Source organism: Bombina bombina, chromosome 5, assembly GCF_027579735.1.
Source record: "Bombina bombina isolate aBomBom1 chromosome 5, aBomBom1.pri, whole genome shotgun sequence".
In the NCBI taxonomy this organism is placed as follows: Eukaryota; Metazoa; Chordata; class Amphibia; order Anura; family Bombinatoridae; genus Bombina; species Bombina bombina.
The window spans coordinates 437,038,167-437,065,735 of record NC_069503.1 but is presented as its reverse complement, the minus strand read 5'-3'; the positions used below and the strand labels follow the sequence as shown (position 1 = coordinate 437,065,735).

The 27,569-nt window shown below is 38.5% G+C and overlaps 1 protein-coding gene across 2 annotated transcripts in view; it reads left to right on the top strand.

Annotated features, from left to right (window-relative positions):
- Positions 1-27,569, top strand: part of ACP3 (acid phosphatase 3) — a 156,007-nt gene that overhangs the window by 99,444 nt on the left and 28,994 nt on the right. For both annotated transcript variants that reach the window (XM_053714294.1, XM_053714293.1), the window contains exons 8-10: positions 1,225-1,310; positions 4,480-4,586; positions 6,222-6,391. In XM_053714294.1, the coding sequence (XP_053570269.1) occupies positions 1,225-1,310; positions 4,480-4,586; positions 6,222-6,391 (363 nt within the window). The remainder of the gene's footprint in view (positions 1-1,224; positions 1,311-4,479; positions 4,587-6,221; positions 6,392-27,569) is intronic.

Here is a 27,569-nt window from a genome sequence, read left to right as displayed (position 1 = left end):
CAGCCCCAGCTTAAGCAGCACACCAGGGGACCTGGCTATGCTATTTGTGGGGCCCCCTAGATGCTGGGCCCTCGGTCCAGGTCCTATTTGCCCGGCTTATCAGTCCACACCTGTGTAATTTAGTTTAGGGTAGGGAAATTTTATTATTTTGGGGGGCTTTTTTTATTTTATTAGGGGGCTTAGATTAGGTGTAATTAAATTCAAATTCTTGTAATATTTTTTTATTTTTTGTAATTTAGTATTTGTTTTTTTGTAATATAGTTTAGTTTATTTAATTGTATTTTATATTAGATAATTGTAGCTAATTTATTTAATTAATTGATTCATAGTGTAGTGTTAGGTGTATTTGTAACTTAGGTTAGGATTTATTTTACAGGTAATTTTGTAATTATTTTACCTAGGTAGCTTTTAAATAGTTATTAACTATTTAATAGCTATTGTACCTAGTTAAAATGAAAACATAATTACCTGTAAAATAAATATAAACCCTAAAATAGCTACAATGTAATAGGGGTTAATACATTTATTGTTAGGAGTGAGAGGGGGGATTGCGGATAGAGGGGTATACGTGTCTGGAGGATGTTTGGGAGGCAGGTTAGACAGTTATGGGATATTTTATACTTTAGTGAGTTTTTTAATGCGGCGGCAGTTTCTAAAGTGCCGTAAGTCACTGGTGACTCCAGAAATGTGTACTTACGCTTATTTCTAGACATCGCTAGTTTGTCCGACTTACGTCACTTTAGCAACTGCCGGCGCCTTATATGTGATAGCTCGATGTGCGAGCTGAAACTACGGGCAGCACAGGTTTCCACGCTTGCGCTGAAACCTGCGCCGTATATCGGATTGCACCCAATATATCTAAAAGCTATATAAACATTAGGCAGTAGCAGACCAGTTGGGTCGGAGATATATATATTAAAATGTTAATCTCAATTGCTTTCTCTAAGAATTGGCAATTTAAATGGGTTATTGATATAATGGGCAAAAATGGCTGTTTTATATACAAAAAATAAACTCAAAGGAACAATTTCTCATACATGTAATACTCTGTAGATTGTATAACAAGTAATTAGAAAAACATTAAGGGGAACCAACTATATAGTACAATACTTATTTAATGTTATACATTTACTAAAAGTCTTACATTTTACTGTAAAAATAATAATAAATACTATTTGAGTCAAAGTGTGAGCACTCATGTTTAACCTTCCTTTATTTTTGTAGGTGTTGTTTTGAATTCTATTCTTAAAAATATCACTGATTTTATCACAATGCCTTCCAGCCATCGAAAGTTTATTATGTATTCTGCAGTAAGTATATTTGTCAGATAATTAATTTAAGTTATAGCTTGTAAACAAATTGCAGTGCAATAAAACCTATGCTTTTTGTAATCAAACTTTACTTGTGCAATAACAAGATTATATGATGGTTCCAATTATTAGTTTTTTTTATTTTGAAATTGAATTAATATCATATACAGTAGGGCAAAAAAGTATTTAGTCAGCCACCAATTGTGCAAGTTCTCCCACTTAAGAAGATGAGAGAGGCCTGTAATTTTCATCATAGGTATACCTCAACTATGAGAGACAACATGTGGAAACAAATCCAGACAATCACATTGTCTGATTTGGAAAGAATGTATTTGCATATTATGGTGGAAAATAAGTATTTGGTCAATATCAAAAGTTCATCTCAATACTTTGTTATATATCCTTTGTTGGCAATGACAGAGGTCAAACGTTTTCTGTAAGTCTTCACAAGGTTGTCACACACTGTTGCTGGTATGTTGGCCCATTCCTGCATGCAGATCTCCTCTAAAGCAGTGATGTTTTGGGGCTATCTCTGGGCAACACGGACTTTCAACTCCCTCCAAAGGTTTTCTATGGGGTTGAGATCTGGAGACTGGCTAGGCCACTCCAGAACCTTGAAATGCTTCTTACAAAGCCACTCATTCATTGCCGGGTGGTGTGGGTTGGGATCATTGTCATGCTGAAAGACCCAGCCACATTTCATCTTCAATGCCCTTGCTGATGGAAGGAGGTTTGCACTCAAAATCTCACAATACATGGCCCCATTCATTCTTTCATGTACATGGATCAGTCGTCCTGTTCCCTTTGCAGAGAAACAGCCCCAAAGCATGATGTTGCCACCCCCATGCTTCACAGTAGGTATGGTGTTCTTTGGTTGCAACTCAGCATTCTCTCTCCTCCAAATACGACGAGTTGTGTTTCTACCAAACAGTTCTACTTTGGTTTCATCTGACCATATGACATTCTCCCAATCCACTTCTGGATCATCCAAATGCTCTCCAGCATACTTCAGACGGGCTGGACATCTACTGGCTTAAGCAGGGGGACACATCTGGCACTGCAGGATCTGAGTCCCTGGCGGCGTAGTGTGTTACTGATGGTAGCCTTTGTTACGTTAGTCCCAGCTCTCTGCAGGTCATTCCCTAGGTCCTCCCGTGTGGTTCTGGGATGTTTGCTCACCGTTGTGATCATTTTGACCCCACGGGGTGAGATCTTGCGTGGAGCCCCAGATCGAAGGAGATTATCAGTGGTCTTGTATGTCTTCCATTTTCTAATTATTGCTCCCACAGTTGATTTCTTCACACTAAGCTGCTTGCCTATTGCAGATTCAGTCTTCCCAGCCTGGTGCAGGTCTACAATTTTGTTTCTGGTGTTCTTCGACAGCTCTTTGGTCTTCACCATAGTGGAGTTTGGAGTGTGACTGATTGAGGTTGTGGACAGGTGTCTTTTATACTGATAACAAGTTCAAACCGGTGCCATTAATACAGGTAATGAGTGGAGGACAAAGGAGCCTCTTAAAGAAGAAGATACAGGTCTGTTAGAGCCAAATATCTTGCTTGTTTGTAGGTGACCAAATACTTATTTTCCACCATAATATGCAAATAAATTCATTCCAAATCAGACAATGTGATTGTCTGGATTTGTTTCCACATTTTGTCTCTCATAGTTGAGGTATACCTATGATGAAAATTACAGGCCTCTCTCATCTTCTTAAGTGGGATAACTTGCACAATTGGTGGCTGACTGACATTGTGTCTTGTATCTATATTTCTTATATATTTCTATGCAGTCTTTTTACCGAAAATGGAGACAAGAGAGCAGTTTAAATTAGTATTACTAAATTCTAGGCCTCAGAGCACAGTAACAGGCCAGATTTCAGGATTACGTTGGGTGAGAGGAAGTTAATAACCATGTTACTAATCAGCTGGTTATTTCACCTGTGCTCTAGTTCAGATATCCTAAAAATATGAGCTGTTAGTGTGACCTAAGAAGTAGAATTGAAAAACATGGAATATCATAGAGATTTTATTGGGTGGTAACAATGGAGAGGAAGTTCTAGGAGCCAATTTATCAAGGACCGGATGGCCCCTGATGCCCCTGTTTCCACAGGAGCCTTCGGGCTTGCCGAAAACCGCAGTTATGAAGCAGCAGTCTTAAGACCGCTGCTCCTTAACTGGCCGATCAGATACAATCGGATTGATTGACACCCCCTGCTAGCGGCCAATTTTGTGGAACTCTCTGTGTACTTTTCAAAGTTTCAAGTGCTCCTTAAAGACTTTACTGTTCAAGGATGCATAAAATACACACTAACATTTGCCTACCTCAAAGTCTAAGAAATTAGCATATGAACCTCCTATATTTAGCTTTCAACTAAGAATACCAAAAGAACAAAGCATAATTGGTGATAAAAGTAAATTGGAAAGTTGTTTAAAATGATATGCCCTATTTGAAACATGAAAGTTTTTTTGGATTTGACTGTCCCTTTAAGGGGTCAAGATCTGTTATAATTTTCATCTCATGTTGTAAAATACTGCTCTTGGAACATTAGAGCTAAAACTTTCCCTGTTGTTTTTGAATCAAACCCCCCCCCCCCCCCTTTTTAAAAAAAAAAAAAAAAATCCTCTCCAGGAAACGCACGTAACTCTGTCACTACAGGAGAGGAAACAAGTTTTTACACAACACAATGCTGTTCTAATTTATCAGTCTCTTTAATACTTAAAGTGAAAGTAAATTTTGATGCTAAAGTGCCTGGTTTTTAAAAATTTACATTTCACTCCTGTTGTGATAAAAAAACGTACCTTTTAAACTTGACAGCAGCTCCAGATTCCTCTGGTCGTCGCAAGCCATTTCTGATGTCAGAAATGATGGATAGATCATCCTCCAATCACGGCTCCCCCCCCTGGGGGAATTAGTGTCTGCTTCAACGCCGTGATTGGAGGAAGCCGGATTCCTCATTTTAGACCCAGGAAGAGGCTTTGCAACGGGTGGAGGAAGCTGGAGCTGCTGTCAAGATTAAAAGGTAAGTTTTTTTTTCACAACAGAAGTTAAATGTAAATTTTGATGAATTAAAGTGCCCCTGTTTTTAATCAAATTTTTAAAAACCGGACACTTTAGCATCAAAATTTACATTCACTTTAAAGTTTCTAAGTGAAAGTTGTTTTCCTTACAGCATGACACCACAGTAGCTGCTCTCCAGATGGCACTGAATGTATCTAATGAAAAATTGCCTCCTTATGCTTCCTGCCACTTTTTTGAACTTTACCAGAATGATAACAGGTAAGTTGCATAAAAATACATTAAATAAAACAGTTTACATATCCAATTATAAGGTCAAATGTATTTCAGCATACTTTGTTCTGATGTAGACAAATTAGTCCCGGCAGGAAAGGGTTAATAAGAATGCATCCCTTGACTTAGTGGAAATGTGTTTTTTTACACTATATGTGATGCATTTACAAATGTGCTAGGTAAAATTAGTGTAGTATAAGTAGGCTGACCATAATGCCGCTTTAAAAAGGGACACATATGAAAAATACATATGTCAGGGCTGTTTTCAGGGCTGTTTAAAGAAATGGTTTTGTATAAGAACCCTCACATATGTATTTTTCATATGTGTTCCTTCTTAAAGCGGCAATATGGTCAGCCTAAGTATAAGCAAATTACAATCATTTGCTAAATAAAATGTGTATAGCTTTTTTACAGTTTAGCTATACAAAGTAAAGTGTACTAATGTAATAAAATAAAATAAAGCTACATGTCCAATTATGGGCTCTAGAAAGGGACATGAAGCTGTAGAAAAAAAAATATAATTATAAATCACTTCCCCCAAATAATATGGAATAAAAAAATAAGTTATCATATTGCTATTATATTGTAGTAATAGTTCTGTGTGAAGTAATGTATCAGTTATAGAACAATATATACTTAGTAGATTGTGAGCTGCAGAAGTTTTTAGGGTCATCTCAGGTTAACAAGAACTCAAAATATGGTGTGAGAAGAGCACACTTAGCACAGACACCGCTGACCCTCTGTGCCACAAATGCTCCCTGTATGTGACTAACAGCGAAAAACAGGTGAGGGAAGAGCTCAAAAAGCAGTATGATTTAAAATCAATATATCATTTGAAATTAAAATTATACCAAATATGATTTAAAACATTTAATATATCAACTTTTGTAAATACATAAAATTGAAAATAAAATATATAAAAACAAGTGGTTTATTTCATCTGTGACTATGTGGAAAATGTTGCTAATGCAATTTGGATTTACTTTGTATCTACCTTTATAAAGCTATTTTTGTTTGCACAGTTGCTCCGAAAAAAGTATCCAACAGTTAGAAATAAGTGTCCTTGAAAAGTATCATTGTCGTGATGCTTATTTCTGACTGTTGGATACTTTTTTGGGGTGTCCTGTCAGTCTGGCAGTTCGACAGCCGGTGTCCTGGCGAAAAAAGCTAGCTTGTCGAGATTAGCTACCTCAACGTGTGCATGCTCACAATGACGTCATTGCATTCCACAGATGATTGAAAATAATCTTTTGAATGCGCAATTACGTAATTATAAGCATGCGCACAGGCTCAGGTAGTTAATCTTGACAGGGATTAAAATGAGTCTTCTATTAAATCTAAAAGCAGTGAACTCCATGCGCACATGCGTACTTTAAATTGTAGCTAATTATGACAGTGTGTTTTCTAATTCTGCTACCCAGAGCTGTTCAGTGCTCATTTGCGCAAAGGGTCTTTTGACATTAAAACTTTTGTTTGCACAGTACATTTGCACATGTCCCTGTCAAATATTCTGCACTATGTGCAAACGTAATGTGCAAACAAAAAACAAATAACAATTTAAAGCATGTATTTCTCCACTACAATGTCCCTTTAAATATTTTAGTATTCTTTTCTTTTTTTCAGTGAATACATAATTGAAATGTATTATCGAAATGATTCATCAGTTGCACCTCACAAGCTCACTTTACCAGGATGCACCTTTAATTGTCCTTTGCAAAAATTTGTTGAACTGACATCCCCCATTATTACTAATGACTGGGAAAAAGAATGTGGGAATGTGGAAAAATCATCAGGTAGGATAACTGTGCACAATGTTTTATATATATATCCATTACAGGTATATTCATGTGTCTGTAGCAATAACTTTATTTGCATAAATAAGACTACAATTTAAGTGAACATATTTTATATCATGGATACAAATTCCATATAGAATGAGAGACTAGGAGATGAAAGGTGAAGTTGTGGTGCTCTCTGGGTATGGCTAGGAAACAGATGGTAGCCCCAGGGATGTTGCTCAACACTAGGGGGTCTTCCGAGTTATCTATGGGTCTTCCATGGTGTTCAGGGGAAGAGCAGACATGGCCTGTGGGGATAGTTTGGCAATTTGTGGTTGACTTTAGATGTCATTGAACATTAAAGGGATATTATAGTGCACAATTGCATACTCTTATTTACTACACATAGTTAAAGAACTGCTTGGGAGCCACAGAGAACTGCTGATCTCAAGCAGACACAGTTTTTAAACCAAACATCAGTGACAATAACACAGCTGGTTCGTGTAACTGCCACTTAAGATTGGATCACTGACTATTTCCTCCTTGGAACCAGGAACTTGAAATGGAGTTTTCTTTTAATATTTCAGATTGTAACCAAGTCACCTGATATTGGAAATTGAGAGTGTTGGGTTAATAAAATCATTAAATAGTGAGACTAGAGGTCTAAATCTAAAATGATCCCCAAGCACTGCAAAATCCCACTCAAAAATTCTAGAAAGACAAAGTTTGCTGTATCTCTCTGAGGGGTGTTCCCTGCATTTCTGGGTGAAAAGGAGAGACAAGCACAGTACAATATAATACTATATGACATGAAAATTTAGTTGCATTTACACATTTTTTTTTTATAATTTATAGTACTATATATATATATATATATATATATATATATATATATATATATATATATATATATATATACTTTAGACGACAGGTTTTATCCTTAAAGTTCCTTTACAATTAAGATTTGTACTTTCTATTTTGTATTTTAATGCATTTACATTCTGTAAATTGCAATGCAGTTAGAATTGTGATTTTCTAAAATCTTATTGTGTTTTGAAAGATTCTGTGTAACTTTAATAATGTAAGATGAGGGACAGGGGGCATTCCAGGGTGTGTCTGAAGCTTTCCCACAATTCTCCTCATTCTCTAAGCATCTTACACTTGCATGTGAATCATTGATTTATCTTGCCAGCCATATGCAGGTGAGGTTTGCTCAAAATTCACAATATACTTATTTAACTGTCAGACAAGTAATTTATACTAAACTAGAAGCAAATACAAGATAAAGCTGCAAACTGAGAATTTAAATCAGTGTCAGGTGCTCCTCTTTCAACCTCATCCCAGAAGGCTTTATAACTTTTTATGGGAGGCAGTTCTCATCCAGGGACTTCCAGGTTCCTCCCCTTTTCTTAGAGAATTCAATGAGTTCAGCCCCTGTGAAGCTTGTACTATAATCTCTCTCCCTAATATGGAGAATTTTTGATAAACGAGCCCAAAACCACTTTGGTAGAGCGGCACAAGATGCATAGAACTGACCAAAATTGAGCAAAGTGTATCTCAATTCAGTTGTTTTGCATGTTTGCACTATATCCAACTCAAATATGCTGCTGTAACTGCAACACAACACATCCTTAGGTGTACATATATTTAATTTTCATATCATATTCCTGTGCAACACACTGCAGATCTTCCTAGTGACAGTAGCTTGCTACGATCCCTGACATGGCGGTCTATTATTAAAAACAATAAGTGGTTACCTTAAGGTTAAAAGCACAGAAAATGAATGTAAATAAAACACTCACAAGATATATGCACATCTAGGTGCTTGTAAATGCATTATACGGTTTTGCACGTTACCCTGCAAACTGGTCGATGATAAACTGCTCAAACTAATCTTTCCAATACAGGACCAGATTACAAGTGGAGCACAAACATTTGCACGCGAGCGATAAGGGGCTTATCACAAGGGTTTGCCCTTATTAGGCATACATCTCCTTTTACGAGTTAAAAGTAAACGCAATCGCTTGAGCGTAATCACGATTTACGCTAGAATGGTTACCACAACTTCAGATCTCTGGTTTACTGTATCTCGAAACAAAAAAGAGTCACAAAACACGCTAAAAATACATTACAAAGTACACTTACACTCATAATAACACCATCTAATAATAAATATTTTTAAAAAAATTGCACAAAAAAGTTATAAGGGCTCAAAGATATGAGATCTCAGGTGTTAGAAAAAAAAGGCACGGATTTAACATAGAGATACATACATATACATCCCTAAAGTATTTATGTATTTATATGTGTATATATGTATTTACAGACATATATACACATATAATACATAAATACATATGTATACATATATAGACATATAAATATATATACACATATTAACATAAATATATATTTATATAAGCATATACATATATATTTACAGGGAACACACAATTCCCATAGACCCTAATGTAAAGGCACACCCCACTCCCACCAACTTTAGCCCCAAAATACTGCCCGATGTAGTAATTTTATTAAAAAGTAAAGATGCTGGGTGCGTGTCCGGGCCATTTTCTGAAGCAGATAAGGTGATCTCCAGAATCCCCCGATTATCTAGGAGAATCCACAGTATCTATGGGTCATTCTTATAAATATGGTTTATACCCAAGAGTTGATGCTGAGAAGCGTGCGGCGTGTCTGGCAACAACCGTGGAGCCGGCTAAGAGACCGGAAATAACACCGGTCTGACTGATTTCAAGTTCAACCCACCTGGAAAACAGAGTGCCGTAGCAGTGGCGAAACCAAGCCACAAATCCAGATCCAGAGTACAAGTAGTAAGCAGGCACTGCAACGAGGGTTTCTTTTTTAAAATAAAAAGTATCCTTTATTGAAAAAACAAGGTTAAAAAGATTTTAACCAGCTACAAACGCTGGATGACACGCTAAAAGAGACAAATGGCAGGAGTGTATGAGAGACACTATTAGCTGTCTGACTAGTTTCGCGTCCCTCTTGGACGCTTATTCATAGACTAATTTGTGATGAGAGGAAGGCTGCTTAAGAAGGGGAACTTTAAATTCAATTGGCTGTTTGCTAAGAATGGTTTAATCAGCTACAGCCATCTATTTGTTAACCCTTAGTAAGAAGACCTTTCTCTTGATACATCACAAAGTACAAAGTTAAAAACAAAGTTAATGAACCTCATTGTATTTTAAATTTACAATTATATACATTAATGTAAATATAAAAATGGTTACATGATATTGATGGAGGAAGCAAAATCCAAAACATGAACTTAGACTGAAATGGAGAATATTGAAAAAAAGTGATAATAATAAATGAGGAAATAAATAAATGAAAAAATGAATGAATAAATGAATGAGAAAATGAAAAAATAACATAATAATAATTATGAAATGAATAAATATACAAGTGAGTTAGAAAATGAAAAATGAAAAAGGAATACATAAGAAAAAAGTTAATTAACTAACCAGCAGGTTAGTAAAAAATGTCTTTGGAAAACAATTAACCCTATCTAGACCACAATTGAAGACATCAGGTGTAAATGATAAACCATATACAAAAAAGCATATATATAATACAGAAAACCAAGAGGGATAAACTAAGAGAATGGAATCAATTATCAATGAAATAATTGATGTCACATTCACGGTTCATCCCTAATGGTGACCGAGTTTTAAGTTTCAACATCCAGAACAGTTCCTTTTTCTCTAAGATTTTAAATTTATTGCCCCCTCTAATGGATGTAGTGGCAATGTCTATGATGTTAATACTCATGTTAGCTATATTCGTCATGTGATAACCATTAACTCCTGCCATTTGTCTCTTTTAGCGTGTCATCCAGCGTTTGTAGCTGGTTAAAATCTTTTTAACCTTGTTTTTTCAATAAAGGATACTTTTTATTTTAAAAAAGAAACCCACGTTGCAGTGCCTGCTTACTACTTGTACTCTGGATATGGTTTATACCCACCTTGCTGGATCTATTGATATACCGATTATTGTATTTATGAGCCTCCAGCCCAGTACCGGACCATTGAGAACTCAGACGGCGGCCTATTAATGAGACCTCAACCCCTGTAACACGGGTCAGACAGTTTTTAATAGCCTGTCATATGTCCACTAACCATGGAGGAACCCTGCCAGATCATTATTGCAGCCCTCACAACCCTGGAAAAAAGTCTCTGTAACAAGTTTGACGACTCAGAACGAGGCATCCCTGCTTACTTTGCCCAAAGTACTAAACGATGCAAGCAGAATACAGACGTGAGACAAAACCCAAGACCCGCAAAAGCCTCTAACTTCTTTTACCGGAAGCTGCCTGCCACACTATGCCAGGGGGCCAAGACACTTGCTGATCAAGATCAGAGGCGACCAAGCAACACTACTGATCCCAAGGGTGCATGGATGACAGACTCCATGATAGCTACTCTGCATGTTGGCAAAGCCGGATATAACTGCATAGATACACAGCCTGCAGTGGAAAAGGTTTTGCAGGTCCCAGATACATGGCACCAAATATGCAATGCTACCTTATTCTCGCTGGGGGGTACGGCCGGCCCCTTAGTGAAATACATCACTGTGCCTTACCGCCATAAGGATACAATTATAAAAGTGCAGCAGCAGAGATCGCAGGTGAGCCGTTTACCAAAGAGCAAAAACATTAGCGCTCCCTTGGTTTCCTGTGTTTGGCTCGTGTGTCGATGCCCCCTGAAAAGGCTCTTCATTACCATCTGATCGATATGGGACATTGGATGCAGAAATCCGGCATCGGATAGTATGGACAGTAGCAAAGACAGTAGGTTGGCAATCTCCCATCCTATTATTAATAGTGTTCTTTGCATGGGGACTTGGACATAACCCTAGCTGTCTAAACAGTTAATCCTTTAAATGATGTTTTGCTATGATATCTTCTACAGAGTTATAAGGAATATTTAGAATCCACCAACTGCCCTAATGACAGCATGTTTGCTATTGTATGTGGCATTGTTTGCCTACTGAGTATGTTTACAATTGTCTGTATTTTTGTTAAGTTACCACATTTCATATATCTCAATTTATACCTAACCTAGATAGGATGTGTCACCAAATTAGCGAAGAGGTTGAGGTATATTATATTTAAATTTGAATTATACCCATATGTTTCCAAGACAGACAATTAGTTTTTGATAAACCTTCTAGATGGAAGGTACACAGTATTGATGAACAAGGTGGAGTAACTCATGTGTAACTAATGTGTAATCCTGCATATTTATTTCTAACCTAGAGAGCCTGTCATATGTATGCTTTACTCAGTCAATGTTTTGAGAATAACAACACTTTACAAATTAATAAATTAAGCCTTTCTTAAACTGGGCTAGTTAAATGGACAGATGGCTGAGCTTTTTACATACTTCTTGTTATCATAAATACAAACTACTGGATAGTTCCAGGGAAATGTCCAGGAGCAAATCTTACATGCATACAGAAAGATAACCAAACTTGTTTGAGTGAGAAATACAGATATGAGCAATATCTGTGGATAGCCTTACTTACTCCCTCAACAGCAAAATATTTTGGCTTTATATCCATATTCTAATTCATCTATTGTTTGCATACTTATTATAAATGCCACAGAAAATTACTGACTCCTTTATTGTATATAGTTATATAGTGTCCCTTTAGTAGCAGGAACTCGTCAGATATGACTAATGCCCCTTTAAAAAAAAAAAATATATATATATATATATATATATATATATATATCATACATACTGCAAGGATCTAACATATTAATCTCATACTGATTATTTTACTAGTTATTGTTTGTTATGCTGCTCCATACTGTGTCTTGCTAGTCATACACATATTTTACTAGTCCTTTCTTTAAAGGGACAGTCAACACCAGAATTTTTGTTGTTTTAAAAGATAGATAATCCCTTAATTACCAATTCCCCAGTATTGCATAACCAACACAGTTATAATTATACACGTTTTACCTCTGTAATTACGTTGCATCTAAGCCTCAGCAGACTGCCCCCTTATTTCAGTTCTTTTGACAGACTTGCAGTTTAGCCAATCAGAGCTGTCTCCATGGTAAATTCACGTGCATGAGCTCAATGTTATCTATATGAAACACGTGAACTAATGCCCTCTAGTGGTAAGCCCTCTAGTGGTGAAAAACTATCAAAATGTATTTAGATTAAAATTAACATATGAACCTCCTAGGTTTAGCTTTCAGCTAAGAATACCAAGAGAACAAAGCAAAATTGGTGATAAAAGTAAATTGGAAAGTTGTTTAAAATTACATGCCCTATTTGAAACATGAAAGTTTTTTTTGGACTTGACTGTCACTTTAACTATTTAAATCACTATACTAAATCAGTTTGCTTTACATTATATACTGATAATATGCTTATAGCTATATGGTAATTTACCATGCCCAAGAGTGGCTTTATATCACTCTAGTTTACCTCCAGTGACTTAAGCTATTACACACAAGAGTGGCCTATAAATAATTTGGGAGGTTTATAGAATAAAAAAACGAGGTTTCATTTGTATATGTTTAGTTTGAAATGCTGACAAATCTGTCATTCTTCGTTTTGTTTATGTTGACATTCATTGCATGTACATTTCTAGCAAATAGGTATCCATTTCTTGCAGATCTGATCTCTGGTTAATTTTAGAAGCACTAATTGCTACCGCCATCTTGCAGTAGCAATATTCAGCCATTTGTAATGGCTAATTATTAATTGTGTGCCCGCAAAAGCAACAATTTACCGCTCCACTTGTAATCTGGCCCTTAATGTTTTCCATGCATGCATAATAGTTACAGGGACATGAAACCCCAATTTATTAATTTTTTTATTCAGATAGAGAATACAATTTTACAAGTTTTTAATTTACTTCTATTGTCAAATTTACTTTGTTCTCATGTGATTCTTTGTTGAAGAGATACCTAGGTAGGTAGTGTTCACATGCTTGAAGCACTACATGACAGGAAATAATGCTGTCATCTAGTGCTCTTGCTAATGTATAACATTGTTGCAAAACTGCTGCCTTTTACTGCTGCAGACACGTGCACACTCCTGAACTTACTGCTTTTCAACAAAGGATAGCAAGAAAATGAATAAAATTTGATAATAGAAATAAATTGAAAAGTTGTTTAAAATTCTATGCTCTAGGAGGTTCCGGTGGAGGAGGAGCTAGGCAGGTGTTGCTGAGCTCACAGCTCCAGTCCTACAGTCCTTGGCGGTGGATCCCTTCGCGCCTTGCCCCAATTGTGGGGCTGTTCTTTGGGATAAGCAGTGGAAGCGCTCTGGAACCTTACCAGTGGACTGCCAACTCACTGGTGCATGTCTTGCCAGTTAATCTGACCTATCTCACTTACTATAACTAATTTACCTGGCTCACCTGGCCCAAAACAGGTGTGGGGCACACCATTTTCTCCCAGCCCTAAGTTATTTGTTCTCCCCTGGTGGAGTCCTGCGTACCATTACCTGACACTAATTCTTTCCCCCCCCCCTGCCTGCCCGCTCCCGCCAGGCTAACTTCAGGACCTAAGACTGCACCGTAATCTCACAGCCTTACCTGTTGTCTTGCTGAGGATTTCTCACCCGTCGGTTGGGTGTTCCTGCCCCCGGCGTTCTCCCTGCCCCCTCCCCCACCGGTGCTGCGTGGGAGGGAGCCGGGCTTGGTCTTGTGTCGGAGACCGGGTGTGGAGGCTGATCTACCCATTACGCTGGTGCTTGGCGTGGCGCTCCTCTCTCCCCTCCCACCGCTGCTGCGTGAGGGGAGCTGAGGTTGGATTCTCGGACGGAGCAGTAAAACGGGAGGTCCGGCAGGTGACCTCTGCAGCTTGAGCTTCCCACAGGGAGTTGGAAGCTGTCGGCGATCTCGGCGGGCGGGCAGGCAGCGCGAGCTGGGGTGAGTGGTTCAATTTTTCTCCTTCTTGAAATCTTTTTGATAAAACGCCAAGTTACTTTCTCGGGAGGAGCCGCATAGCAGAAGTTTGGAATTAAAAATGTGACTGGGCTGTAGGTACGCGGAAAATTAACTCAGGACAGTGTTTTCATCTACTTGGGGATATTAAAAGAAAAAACCCTTGCTTGGTACTTCGACTGCATAAGTAAAGGCTAAAAGACTACACTGAATTAATAAACCTTGAAAAAGAGACATATATTACTTTGAAACTCTTAGCCGTAGTACTCTTTTCAAGAATATAGGAACTTGGCTATTTCTGCTTTCAAGGACTCTTTTCTGCTAAAATAGCTATAAAATCCTAAATTTTGATAATTCTTCTGTATTAGCTTTCTTTGTAACAGTGCAATTTAACATATGAACATCTGAACAAATTAGTAACCTCTTAGGTTAACCAATGTATTATGTTCTTCCAGTCTCTTTGGTATTTTTGGTAAAATCAGGCGCATATATATTTTTTTTTTTATTTTTTTTTTTATTTTTTTTTTAATAACCATGGGAAAATTGTATGTGTCTCCTTATAAAAAGGACAACTTTTTTTGGCAGGTAATTAATTAGGTTAATTTTCACCTTAGAATTCCATACCAGTTCTGGTAAATTCCCCTCACTTAAATATAATCTGACATCACAATACACAGCCCACCTCACTGAGATTAGGCACAACTCCTGCACCCCCTTGTCATAATCACAATTAATTGGGGCCACTACTCCCCCCTCTTCTCCTTTTTTTCTATTTATTTTTTTTTTTTTTTTTTTCTCTAATTCTCTCCACACTCACTAGATAGACACTTGCACAGGCTCACATTAAGCGTTTTTTTTAATTATTTTGCTTCACTTCCACATAATCACTTCACCACAACTGGTTTATGGACAAGTACTTTGGTACCTCTGCCAAAACACCTTCCCCAGCTATGGCAGGCAGACAGAGGGATAGGAAGCTTAAAGGCACACAGGACCCTGCAGTCGACGCTCAACCAGCTTTTTCAAATACACCTATGCCTGAAGCATTAAATATACAAAGCTTGGTTGCCAGCATTTCTGAGGCTCTCTCACCCAAGTTTGATGCCTTGAGGTTAGAAATTAAGCAAGATATATCCTCCTTAACGCAAGAAATCAGACAATTTTCAACTAGGCTGCAGGAGGTCGAGCAGAGAGTGTCAGATTTAGAAGATCTTACATTATCATATGGCCCTAAGCTAGATAATATGAATAGTAGTATCCAAAAAACTCTCTCCAGGCTGGAAGATCTAGAAAACCGCAGCAGAAGAAATAATATCAGAGTAATAGGTCTCCCAGAGGAGAAACAGTATGAGGATCTTAGCTTTTTTATTTCTGACACTCTGACAGCAGCTCTTAAATTGCCACCCTCATATCGTCATATCTTGGTAGAGAGAGCACATAGGATGGGGCCACCGCGTACATCCAATAAAAGCAATACCAGGCCTAGACCGGTTATTGCAAAGTTACTCAATTATCAAGACAAAATTATCCTTTTACAACATTTCCGTAAAATTCAACCGCTTTTTATTAATGGCGCCAAGATCCTCATTTTTCAGGATTTCTCGGCTGAAGCCACTTCCAAGAGGAGAGAATTGGCACCCATCTGTACTAAATTTATAAACAGCGGATTTAACGCTACTATAATTTACCCAGCCAAACTTAAAGTAACAGTGAATGAAGTAGTGCATTTTTTTTTGGAGGCGCATTCAGCCGAGAAATTCTTTTTATCCTTGGACTCACCAGCACCAGAAGGGGTAGCCCCAGTTTAGCTAAGATAGGTCCATTGGCTGGGAAGATCCCTCTTCTCGGGGACAATGGGGTTACTGGGTGAAATGTTAGTCTCCTTCTCTTCTCTTCCCCTTTTTTTTTTTTTTTTTTTTTTTTTTTCTTCTCGTTGCTCATCTCCCCCTGCTCCATATTAGTTTTAAACCTATAGAAGAATAGAAAAACTTAGAATAAATTCGTGGAATGTGGGAGGGATTTCCACCCCTATCAAGCGTAAAGCTATTCTGACCCAATTAAGAAAACTCCAAACGGACATAGGGTTTATCCAAGAAACGCATCTTAACCCAGAAGAATCCTGTAAACTTAAAACTTCCTGGGTCAGAGACGTATTTTTTTCACCTAGCATCGGTAAAAAAAGGGGTGTGGCTATTTTAATTGGGAAAAGGACTCAGCTTGAGGTGGTGCACTGCGAGCCCGATCCGGAGGGAAGATATGTTCTGCTAAAAGTAAAAATTGCCCAGGAAACATACACGCTATGTAACATCTATGGTCCCAATATTTTCGATCTAGAATTTTGGAATAAAATCCAATCCAAACTTCTCTTGTACAGTCAAGGGCACTTAATTATGGGAGGCGACTTCAATATGGCGCCGCAGTGCCCGTTAGATAGACTTCGAGAAACTATGAAACAGAAAAAACAGAAAAAGGATAATCTAGAATATAACATGTTCAAAAAAATAAAACAAAATTTAGCACTACGTGACATTTGGAGAAGTCAGAATCCGGATACACAGGAATTTACCTGTCTTTCAAAAGCGCATAAGACCCTCTCCCGAATTGATCTATTTTTAGTAGATGAGCGATTGGGATCCTTAATGGTGCAAGCGGGAATCAATCCTATCTTAATATCAGACCACGCCCCGATTACTCTGGATATTCAGTTTAAACAACTAAAATCTAAATTCTTGCGGTTCTATTTTCCATGGTATCTAGCAACTGACATGAAGTTCAAAACTTGTCTTAGGTCCAAGTTTGAAGAATTTCTGCGGTTTAATTCTTGCTACATAGATCGCCCCGACCTGCTCTGAGAGACCGCTAAGGCGGTCCTCAGAGGCGAAATTTTGGCTTATAACATAGCTCTATCTAAGAAATTGAAGCTAAGAGAAAAGGAAATATATAAAACATTATCTAACTCATATAATAAATATCTGCTGCACAAAAGCCCCCTAAACTGGGCTAAATATGTGCAAGCAAAAGAAGCTAGGGATACATTTATTTTGGCTCAACAAGCGCAAAAAGATTTAAAAATCCAAGCCAAACTTTACAGATATGGGAATAAATCTGGAAAGATGTTGGCTAAAATGGTTAAGAACGAGAAAAAGCAATCTGACATTGAGGAACTCCATCACAAGGGCGAGCGAATTCGGAATCCTGACAAAATCGTATCTGCATTAGTGGAATACTATCAAGATATATATTCCTGTAAAGGAAGCGATAGTAGAGAATCTGCAGAGTTCTGGAATAAGATCACCAGTCCCTCAATTACAGACGATCTTATCAGCAACCTTAACCCCCCTTATCTTGGTCCAGGAAGTAGCTGATGTGATCACTAGGCTTCCTAGTAACAAAGCGGCAGGTCCAGATGGACTACCCAATGAATTTTATAAGATATTATCCGCAGAAATTTCTCCTTATTTAACAAATTTATATAATGATATCTATATTAACGGCAAGCCAGTCACATCTTCATTTTCCTCTTCCTATATGACTTTAATACCTAAGGGAGGGAAGGACCCGACGCTAAAAGAATCCTATAGGCCGATAGCCTTACTCAATTCAGATTATAAGATTCTAACTTCTATTTTAGCCAACAGATTACAGTCAATTCTCCCAAAAGTAATACATACAGATCAAGCTGGATTCCTAAATAAACGAAACTCCTCGACTAAAATCAGGGAGGTATTAGTCGCGCTAGAATACTTTGGAAAAACCTCCTTGCCCAGAGGGGGGAGAGAGGAATCACTCGAAGCATCGGACATGGCTATTCTCTCCATTGACGCCGAAAAAGCGTTTGATTCTGTTACCTTTAAACACCTAAATACATCTCTGCTGAAGTTTGGAATCAAGGGTAAATTCCCTGAATTCATAGAGAACCTATACAATCACTCTGCTACAAGTCTGATAGTCAATGGAACTGTATCCTCTCCAATAATTTTGGAGAGAGGAACGCGTCAGGGTTGTCCTCTCTCCCCACTTCTGTTTGATGTTGCCATTGAGCCCCTAGCAATCATGATAAGACAAAGCTTGGAAGGTATAAAGATTAGGAATCATGAGTTGAAAATCGGTTTATATGCAGATGACGTTCTGTTGTATTTATCAAATACTAAAATTAATATCCCTAAACTCATGCAGATAATTGACCAATTTGGTACCTTCTCAGGATACAAAATTAATGCATCTAAATCAGAAATTTTATGGATTAGGAGGAACACTGATTCTTGTACAGATAACCCATTTAAAATAGTAACAGATTCATTTAAATATTTAGGGATAAACATCCCGGTGAATTCTAGTGATTTATATGAATTTAACATACCCCCAATTATAAAGCAAATTCGGGAAAAACTCAGACTATGGCAAAGTCTTCCACTATCACTCTCGGGGAGAGTAGCACTCTTTAAAATGGTCCTCCTCCCAAAACTTCTATACATACTTCAGAACGTTCCAGTAATTCTTTTTGAAAAAGATGTCCGGCTGATTAATAGTTTAATTAGACAATTCCTTTGGCAAGGGAAAAGAGCACGAATAGCCCTCAATAAACTTACTCTTGCACGTGAGTTCGGAGGCTTGGCGCTTCCAGACATTAGAGCGTACAATCTCAGTTTCCTGGCACGAATAGCATCTAGTTGGGTTCTGTCTAAAGACTACATTTTAAATAATGATCTTGAAATTAATATGTGTGACCCATATCTTCCTTTAGCACTTTTACACTATCCCCCTAAAGAGTTACCATCAGAGATTAAGAGATTTAAAACAATCTCTAACCCTATCAAGGCTTGGTGGAAGATATCAAAGCTTCTTTCAATTAACACTAAGGTCTCGAACTATCTCCCCCTCATAGGCAACCCAAAATTTCAACCTGGGCTATATTCTGAGGTTTTCCGTAGATGGCACAAGAATGGCCTTAACAAATTATCCCTACTGAGAGATGGGGATAGAAAATCTATTAAAACATTTGAAGAGCTGAGAGAGGAATTCAATTTACTTAATAAGAATTTCTTCGCCTATCTGCAGATAAGGCACTTTCTCTCTGAAATAACCAGAGAAGTAGGATGGTGCTGGAAGCTGGGCAACTTGGAAAATTGGTTTAAACTTATGGGAACTGACCAGATGTCTATATCGTTGTGCTATCGTCTACTTGGTACTCACAGGGGAACTTTAACTTTGGCAAGGCTAGTGTCAACATGGGTCTCACTTTCAGATCCGAACATGGTGGATTCAAAAAATTTTCAACACTCTATAAGGAAAGTGGCAACAATAACTCTCTCAGCTACTTGGCGGGAAGTGCATATTAAATTGCTTCACAGGGCATACTTCACTCCGGATAAGGGCCGCAGGGTACACAACATAGATTTTGACAAATGTCCTAAGTGCTAATTTCCAGCAGCTGACCTTGAACATATGTTCTGGTCCTGTCCAAAAATTAGAAACTTGTGGCGCAAGGTAGAATATTGGTTGAATAGGGTGTTAAAAATTCCCCCAGTGACCTTGTCTTTATATCAGATTATTTTATGCATTGACAACTTAAACAGACACCATCCTAATGATAAGCTGGTAGCTATGTCTATTTTAGCTACCAGATACTTAATATGCAAAAAATGGAAAATGCGTTCTGTACCCAGTGTCTCGGAAATTCAGAATTGTCTGAAAAAACAGTGCCTACTGGAACAAAAGGATACAAACATAGACAATGAAAATGACATAAGGAATTTTTTCAGTAAATGGTCTGTGTATATTAAAACACTGCCTGAAACTGAAATGGAATATATAATTTTTCCATTTCAAAATTCTGAATTAGTCCTTTTAGGCATATGGTAGATGGAGCAGGGAGAGAGATGGTTACTCCTTTCTTAAATAATTTTTTTTTTTTTTTTTTTTTTGTTGTTTTTATTATTTTATTGTACAAATCATAATTTAATTCTGTGGTGGGGATATTGGAGGGGGGAAAGGGGGGGAAAGGGGGAAAAAAAATGCCAATATAAGGCGAATCAAGATAATTATTTCTTCTTTAATTTAGACTATAATGATAGTAAACCTTCCTTGAGGAGGATTTTGTGTTTGAAGTTATTTAATAAGTCTTGATTTGTTAAAATTGTCTGAAATATCAGAAGACAGCAATTCTTTTTGCTTTATCATTTTTGTAACTGTTATGACTTCTGCTTGTAGCATTGTACAATACTGCCTTTATTGGTTAATAAACAATATTTAAAAAAAAATTCTATGCTCTAGCTGAATAATGAAAGAAAAATGTTGGGTTTTATGTCCCTTTAAACAAAAATAAATAGAAATCAAAGTATGCAAGTGTTTTCCAGATTCTGCTTTCAGTTACCTCTTAATGGAAATCTAAAAAAAAAACTTATATGCTCCCCAACATAATGCATGAAAACACAACTCAGAAATGTCTGCACCACCTTACTATGCAGTCTTAGTTTAACAACAGAAGTTTCAAGTTCAGAGTTTAAAAAGACATTAAAGGAACAATAATCACTAAATCATATTAAGCACCCCTCTCTAATTATGGTTGCCTCCATTTTGGAAGCTATGTTTCACTGCAGGTATTTTAAGGGGATCTGCTGCTCACATGCAAACATGTCAGCACCCATGACTAGGGGGAGGTTGGGAATAACCTTAACACTATGCTTATAAAATGTAATTAGTGTTTAATGTTTCTTTAAATGTATATTTTGTGTAAAAATTGTGCTTGCCCATGCTCCCTAGAGAGGCCAAAAAGCAGTTATGTAACCTGCAAATGCAACAAATCAATAAGCTGGTGTGAGCAATTTGCAATATTTTTTTAAAACCCAGGTTTTGCTTTTTGGCCTCTTTAGGGAGCATGGGAAAAGCACACGTTTCCTTTATCAGTTTCAAATTTTCATTTAGAAAGAAACAAAATCAAGAATTCCCCTGATTTTTCCCATATTGAGTACATTTTAGAAATATTGTAGGGTTTTCACATGTGGATCTGTTACTGAAAACAGTAAATGTCCATGCTCACAAAATTATTTTTCTCTTGTAAGATGTATTGAGTCCACGGATTCATCCATACTTATAGGATATTCTCCTTCCCAACAGGAAGTGGCAGAGAGAGCACCCACAGCAGAGCTGTCCATATAGCTCCTCCCTTAGCCCCACCCCCCAGTCATTCTCTCTGCCTGCTTAACTGCTAGGAAGGGCAAAGGGAGTGTGGTGACAAAAATGTTAGTTTTTATTTTCTCAAGCAAAAGTTTGTTATTTTAAATGGTACCAGGGTGTACTATTTACTCTCTGGCAGAAAAGGGATGAAGATTTCTGCAAGGAGGATGATGATCTTAGCATTTTGTAACTAAGATCCACTGCTGTTCTCACAAGGGCTGAAGAGTACAGGAAAACTTCAGTTAGGGGAACAGTTTGCAGGCTAAACTTCATTAAGGTATGTTCAGTCTATTTTTTTCTAGACAGTCTGTGTTATTTCTAGAAAAGGCTGGCAATATCCCCATGAGGGAAACGTAAGCTGTATTCAGTAAAAGAGGAATCCAAGCTTGCATAAAGGGCTCACAGTTACTGGTGACACTAATAGTAAAAAACGTTTTGGTTTAATTACAAATAAAACGTTTTTTGAGGGACTTTAAGGGGTCTTTGTGGCTTGTTTAAGGGTTATTAACCCACATGGCTAGTTTAAGAAACACTCTGTGGTGTTTTTTAGGCCCCATAACATCGAGTGAGGTGGGAGGGGCCTATTTTCAGTTGCACAGTTTATTTACCTCAGAAGCATCCAGCTACTTCTCCAGAGATTCCTGCTGTATTTGAGGGCTGTAAAGAGGTTTTTTCCCCCACAAATTGTTCCTAAAGGGCAGGTAGGCGCCACAGCAGAGCTGTGGCAAGGTGCTGAACATTATTTTACCAGTTTTGAAGTTTTTTCAATCCGGTTTTTACATTAAGGGGTTAATTGTTTATTTGCATAGTGGTGCATAGTTACTAAGGCTTTATGATGCTACTGTAAAAAATTTGTTTTGTTTACTGCTTTTTTACACTGTTTTGCAGAGTTTGTGCAGCTTTTTTTCTCTTAAAGGCACAGTACCGTTTTTGTTTAACATGTCTGACACCAAGGAAAATCCTTGATCTATGTGTTTAGAAGCCATTGTGAAACCCCCTCTTAGAATGTGTCCCACTTGCACTAATATGTCTATAAATTATAAAGAGCATATTTTAGCACTTAAAAATATTGCAATAGATGATTCTCAGTTAGAAGGAAATGAGGGTTTAGCATCTAGCTCTCCCCAAGTGTCACAACCAGTAACGCCCACACAAGTGACGCAAAGTACCTCTAGTGCGTCTAATTAATTTACTTTACAAGACATGGCCACAGTTATGAATAAAACCCTCACAGAGGTTTTCTCTAAACTGCCTGGTTTACAAGGAAAGTGTGACAGCTCTGGGTTAAGAACAAATGCTGAGCCATCTGACGCTTTAGTAGCCGTATCCGATATACCCTCACAATGTTCTGAAGTAGGGGTAAGGGATTTGTTATCTGAGGGAGAGATTTCTGATTCAGGAAAGACGCTCCCTCAGACAGATTCTGATATGACGGCCTTTAAATTTAAGCTTGAATACCTCTGCTTATTGCTCAAGGAAGTATTAGCTACTCTAGATGATTGTGACCCTATAGTGGTCCCAGAGAAATTGTGTAAAATGGACAGATACTTAGAGGTTCCTGTTTACACTGATGTTTTTCCAGTCCCTAAGAGGATTGTGACTATTGTTACTAAGAAGTGGGATAGACCAGGTATTCCGTTCGCTCCCCTCCTGTTTTTAAGAAAATGTTTCCCATATCTGACACCATACAGGACTCGTGGCAGACTGTTCCTAAGGTGGAGGGAGCTATTTCTACTCTTGCTAAGCGTACAACTATACCTATTGAAGACAGTTGTGCTTTCAAAGATCCTATGGATAAAAAATTAGAGGGTCTCCTAAAGAAAATTTTTGTTCATCAAGGTTTTCTTCTCCAACCTATTGCATGCATTGTTCCTGTAACTACTGCAGCTGCTTTCTGGTTTGAGGCTCTAGAAGAGGCTCTCCAGGTGGAGACTCCATTAGAGGATATTATGGATAGAATTAAGGCCCTTAAGTTGGCTAATTCTTTCATTACAGATGCCGCTTTCCAAATGGCTAAATTAGTGGCAAAGAATTCAGGTTTATCCATTTTAGCACGCAGGGCGTTATGGCTTAAGTCCGGTCTGCTGATGTGTCATCAAAATCTAAGTTGTTGAACATCCCTTTCAAAGGAAAGACCCTATTCGGGCCTACACTGAAATAAATTATTTCAGACATCACTGGAGGGAAAGGCCATGTCCTCCCTCAGGATAAAACAAATAAGATGAGGACCAAACAAAATAATTTTCGTTCCTTTCAGAACTTCAAAGGTCCCGCTTCAGCTTCCCCTGCAGCAAAGCAAGAGGGGAATTCTGTCCAATCCAAGTCAGTCTGGAGACCTAACCAGGCTTGGAACAAAGGTAAACAGGCCAAGAAGCCTGCTGCTGCCTCTAAGACAGCATGAAGGGGTAGCCCCCGATCCGGGACCGGATCTAGTAGGGGGCAGACTCGCTCTCTTCGCTCAGGCTTGGGCAAGAGATGTTCACGATTCCTGGGCTTTAGAAATTGTGTCCCAAGGATATCTTCTGGACTTCAAAGACTCCCCCCCAAGGGGGAGATTTCACATTTCTCAATTGTCTGCAAACCAGACAAAGTCTTACGCTGTGTAGAAGACCTACATACCATGGGAGTGATCCGCTCAGTTCCAAGAGCGGAACAAGGGCTAGGTTTTTACTTCAACCTGTTTGTGGTTCCCAAAAAAGAGGGAACTTTCAGACCGATCTTGGATCTCAAAATTCTAAACAAATTCCTCAGAGTACCATCTTTCAAGATGGAGACTATTCAGACTATTCTTCCTCTGATCCTGGAGGGTCAATATATGACTACCGTGGATTTAAAGGATGCGTATCTACACATCCCTATTCACAGAGATCATCATCAATTCCTCAGATTCGCTTTTCTGGACAGGCATTACCAGTTTGTGGCCCTTCCTTTCGGGTTGGCCACGGCTCCCAGAATATTCACAAAGGTGCTAGGGTCCCTTTTGGCGGTTCTAAGACCACGGGGTATAGCAGTGGCGCCTTATCTAGACGACATCTTAATTCAGGCGTCGACTTTCCAGCTAGCCAAGTCTCACATGGACATCGTGTTGGCTTTTCTGAGATCTCACGGATGAAAGGTGAACATAAAAAAGAGTGCTCTCGTCCCTCTCACAAGAGTTTCCTTCCTAGGGACTCTGATAGACTCGGTAGAAATGAAAATATTTCTGATGGAGGTCAGAAAATCAAAACTTTTAATCACTTACCGAGCTCTTCATTCCATTCCTCGGCCATCAGTGTCTCAGTGTATGGAGGTAATCGGACTCATGGTAGCGGCAATGGACATAGTTCCTTATGCCCGCCTACATCTCAGACCACTGCAACTATGCATGCTCAAACAGTGGAATGGGGATTATGCAGATTTATCTCCTCAACTGCATCTGGACCAAGAGACCAGAGATTCTCTTCTCTGGTGGTTGTCTCAGGACCACCTGTCTCAGGGAATGTGTTTCCGCAGGCCAGAGTGGCTCATAGTAACGACAGATGCCAGCCTGCTAGGCTGGGGTGCAGTCTGGAAATCCCTGAAAGCACAGGGCTTATGGTCTTGGGAGGAATCTCTCCTCCCGATAAACATTCCAGAACTGAGAGCGATATTCAATGTGCTTCAGGCATGGCCTCAGCTAGCTGCGGCCAAATTCATCAGATTTCAGTCAGACAACATCACGACTGTAGCCTATATCAATCATCAAGGAGGAACACTGAGTTCTTTAGCGATGATGGAGGTAACCAAAATAATCCGATGGGCGGAGGATCACTCTTGCCATCTCTCAGCAATCCATATCCCATGGGTAGAGAACTGGGAGGCGGATTTTCTAAGTCGTCAGACTTTTCATCCGGGGGAGTGGGAGCTCAATCCGGAGGTATTTGCCCAGCTGACTCAGCTATGGGGCACACCAGAATTGGACCTGATGGCGTCCCGACAGAACGCCAAACTTCCTTGTTAGGGGTCCAGGTCCCGGGACTATAGATGCTCTAGCAGTGCCCTGGTCCTTCAATCTGGCTTATGTATTTCCACTGTTTCCTCTCCTCCCACGTCTGGTTGCCAGAATCAAGCAGGAGAGAGCTTTGGTGATTCTGATAGCGCCTGCATGGCCACGCAGGACTTGGTATGCAGACCTGGTGGACATGTCATCTGTTCCACCGTGGACTCTGCCAATGAGGCAGAACCTTCTAATCCAAGGTCCATTCAAGCATCCAAATCTAACTTCTCTGCATCTGACTGCTTGGAGATTGAACGCCTGATTCTATCAAAGCGTGGTTTCTCTGAGTCGGTCATTGATACCCTGATTCAGGCTAGAAAGCCTGTCACCAGGATAATCTATCATAAGATTTTGCGCAGATATCTTTGTTGGTGTGAATCCAAGGGTTACTCATGGAGTAAGATTAGGATTCCTAGAATTTTGTCCTTTCTCCAAGAAGGATTGGAGAAGGGATTATCAGTTAGTTCCTTAAAAGGACAAATATCTGCTTTGTCTATTCTTTTACACAAACGTCTGGCAGATGTCCCAGACGTTCAAGCGTTTAGTCAGGCCTTGGTCAGGATCAAGCCTGTATTTAAACCTGTTGCTCCACCATGGAGCCTAAATTTGGTTCTTAATGTTCTTCAAGGGGTTCCGTTTGAACCTATGCATTCCATAGATATTAAGCTTCTATCTTGGAAAGTTTTGTTTTTAGTAGCTATCTCTTCGGCTCGAAGAGTTTCTGAGTTATCTGCTTTACAGTATGACTCACCTTACCTAGTTTTTCATGCAGATAAGGTGGTTTTGCGTACCAAACCTGGGTTTCTTCCTAAGATTGTTTCTAATAGGAATATCAATCAGGAGATTGTTGTTCCTTCTCTGTGTCCTAATCCTTCATCAAAGAAGGAACGTCTGTTGCACAATCTTGATGTGGTTCGTGCTTTAAAGTTCTACTTACAAGCAACTAAAGATTTCCGTCAAACATCTTCATTGTTTGTTGTTTATTCTGGTAAACGGAGAGGTCAAAAGGCTACGGCTACCTCTCTTTCCTTTTGGCTGAAAAGCTTCATCCATTTGGCTTATGAGACTGCTGGCCAGCAGCCTCCTGAAAGAATTACTGCTCATTCTACTAGAGCAGTGGCTTCCACATGGGTTTTTAAAAATGAGGCTTCTGTTGAACAGATTTGTAAGGTGGCGACTTGGTCTTCGCTTCATACTTTTTCCAAATTTTACAAATTTGATACTTTTGCTTCTTCGGAGGCTATTTTTGGGAGAAAGGTTCTACAAGCAGTGGTGCCTTCCGTTTAAGGTACCTGTCTTGTCCCTCCCTTCATCCGTGTCCTAAAGCTTTGGTATTGGTATCCCATAAGTATGGATGAATCCGTGGACTCGATACATCTTACACGAGAAAACAGAATTTATGCTTACCTGATACATTTCTTTCTCTTGTGATGTATCGAGTCCACGGCCCGCCCTGTCTATTTAAGACAGGTAGTATATTTTTATTTAAAAAACTTCAGTCACCACTGCACCCTATAGTTTCTCCTTTTTCTTCCTAGCCTTCGGTCGAATGACTGGGGGGTGGAGCTAAGGGAGGAGCTATATGGACAGCTCTGCTGTGGGTGCTCTCTCTGCCACTTCCTGTTGGGAAGGAGAATATCCCATAAATATGGATGAATCTGTGGACTCGATACATCACAAGAGAAAGAAATTTATCAGGTAAGCATAAATTCTGTTTTTTTCACATCTAAATAATTCAAAAAGTACAGGCCCAGTTTTCATCAGAATATGTAGAAACTACTATTCCCTGGAAAAAATCCTAATTTTAATCCAAAATCCTTCAGCAGTTTCAGAATTATAAGCTTTTTGAAAAGAAAAAAAAAACACCATTTAACATGGAATGCTCAGTAGAACTCCCCTATGACTGCATTTCTTTGAAGTTAAAATATCAAAATTTGGGCTCTATTGATATTTATTCTACTTTGATTTTAAAATGTTATGAATTAAATTGTTATATCAAATTTGTAAGGTACTGTGATGTTGAAATGGTACTTTTATTTTACTACTTATAAAAGTCACATTTATACT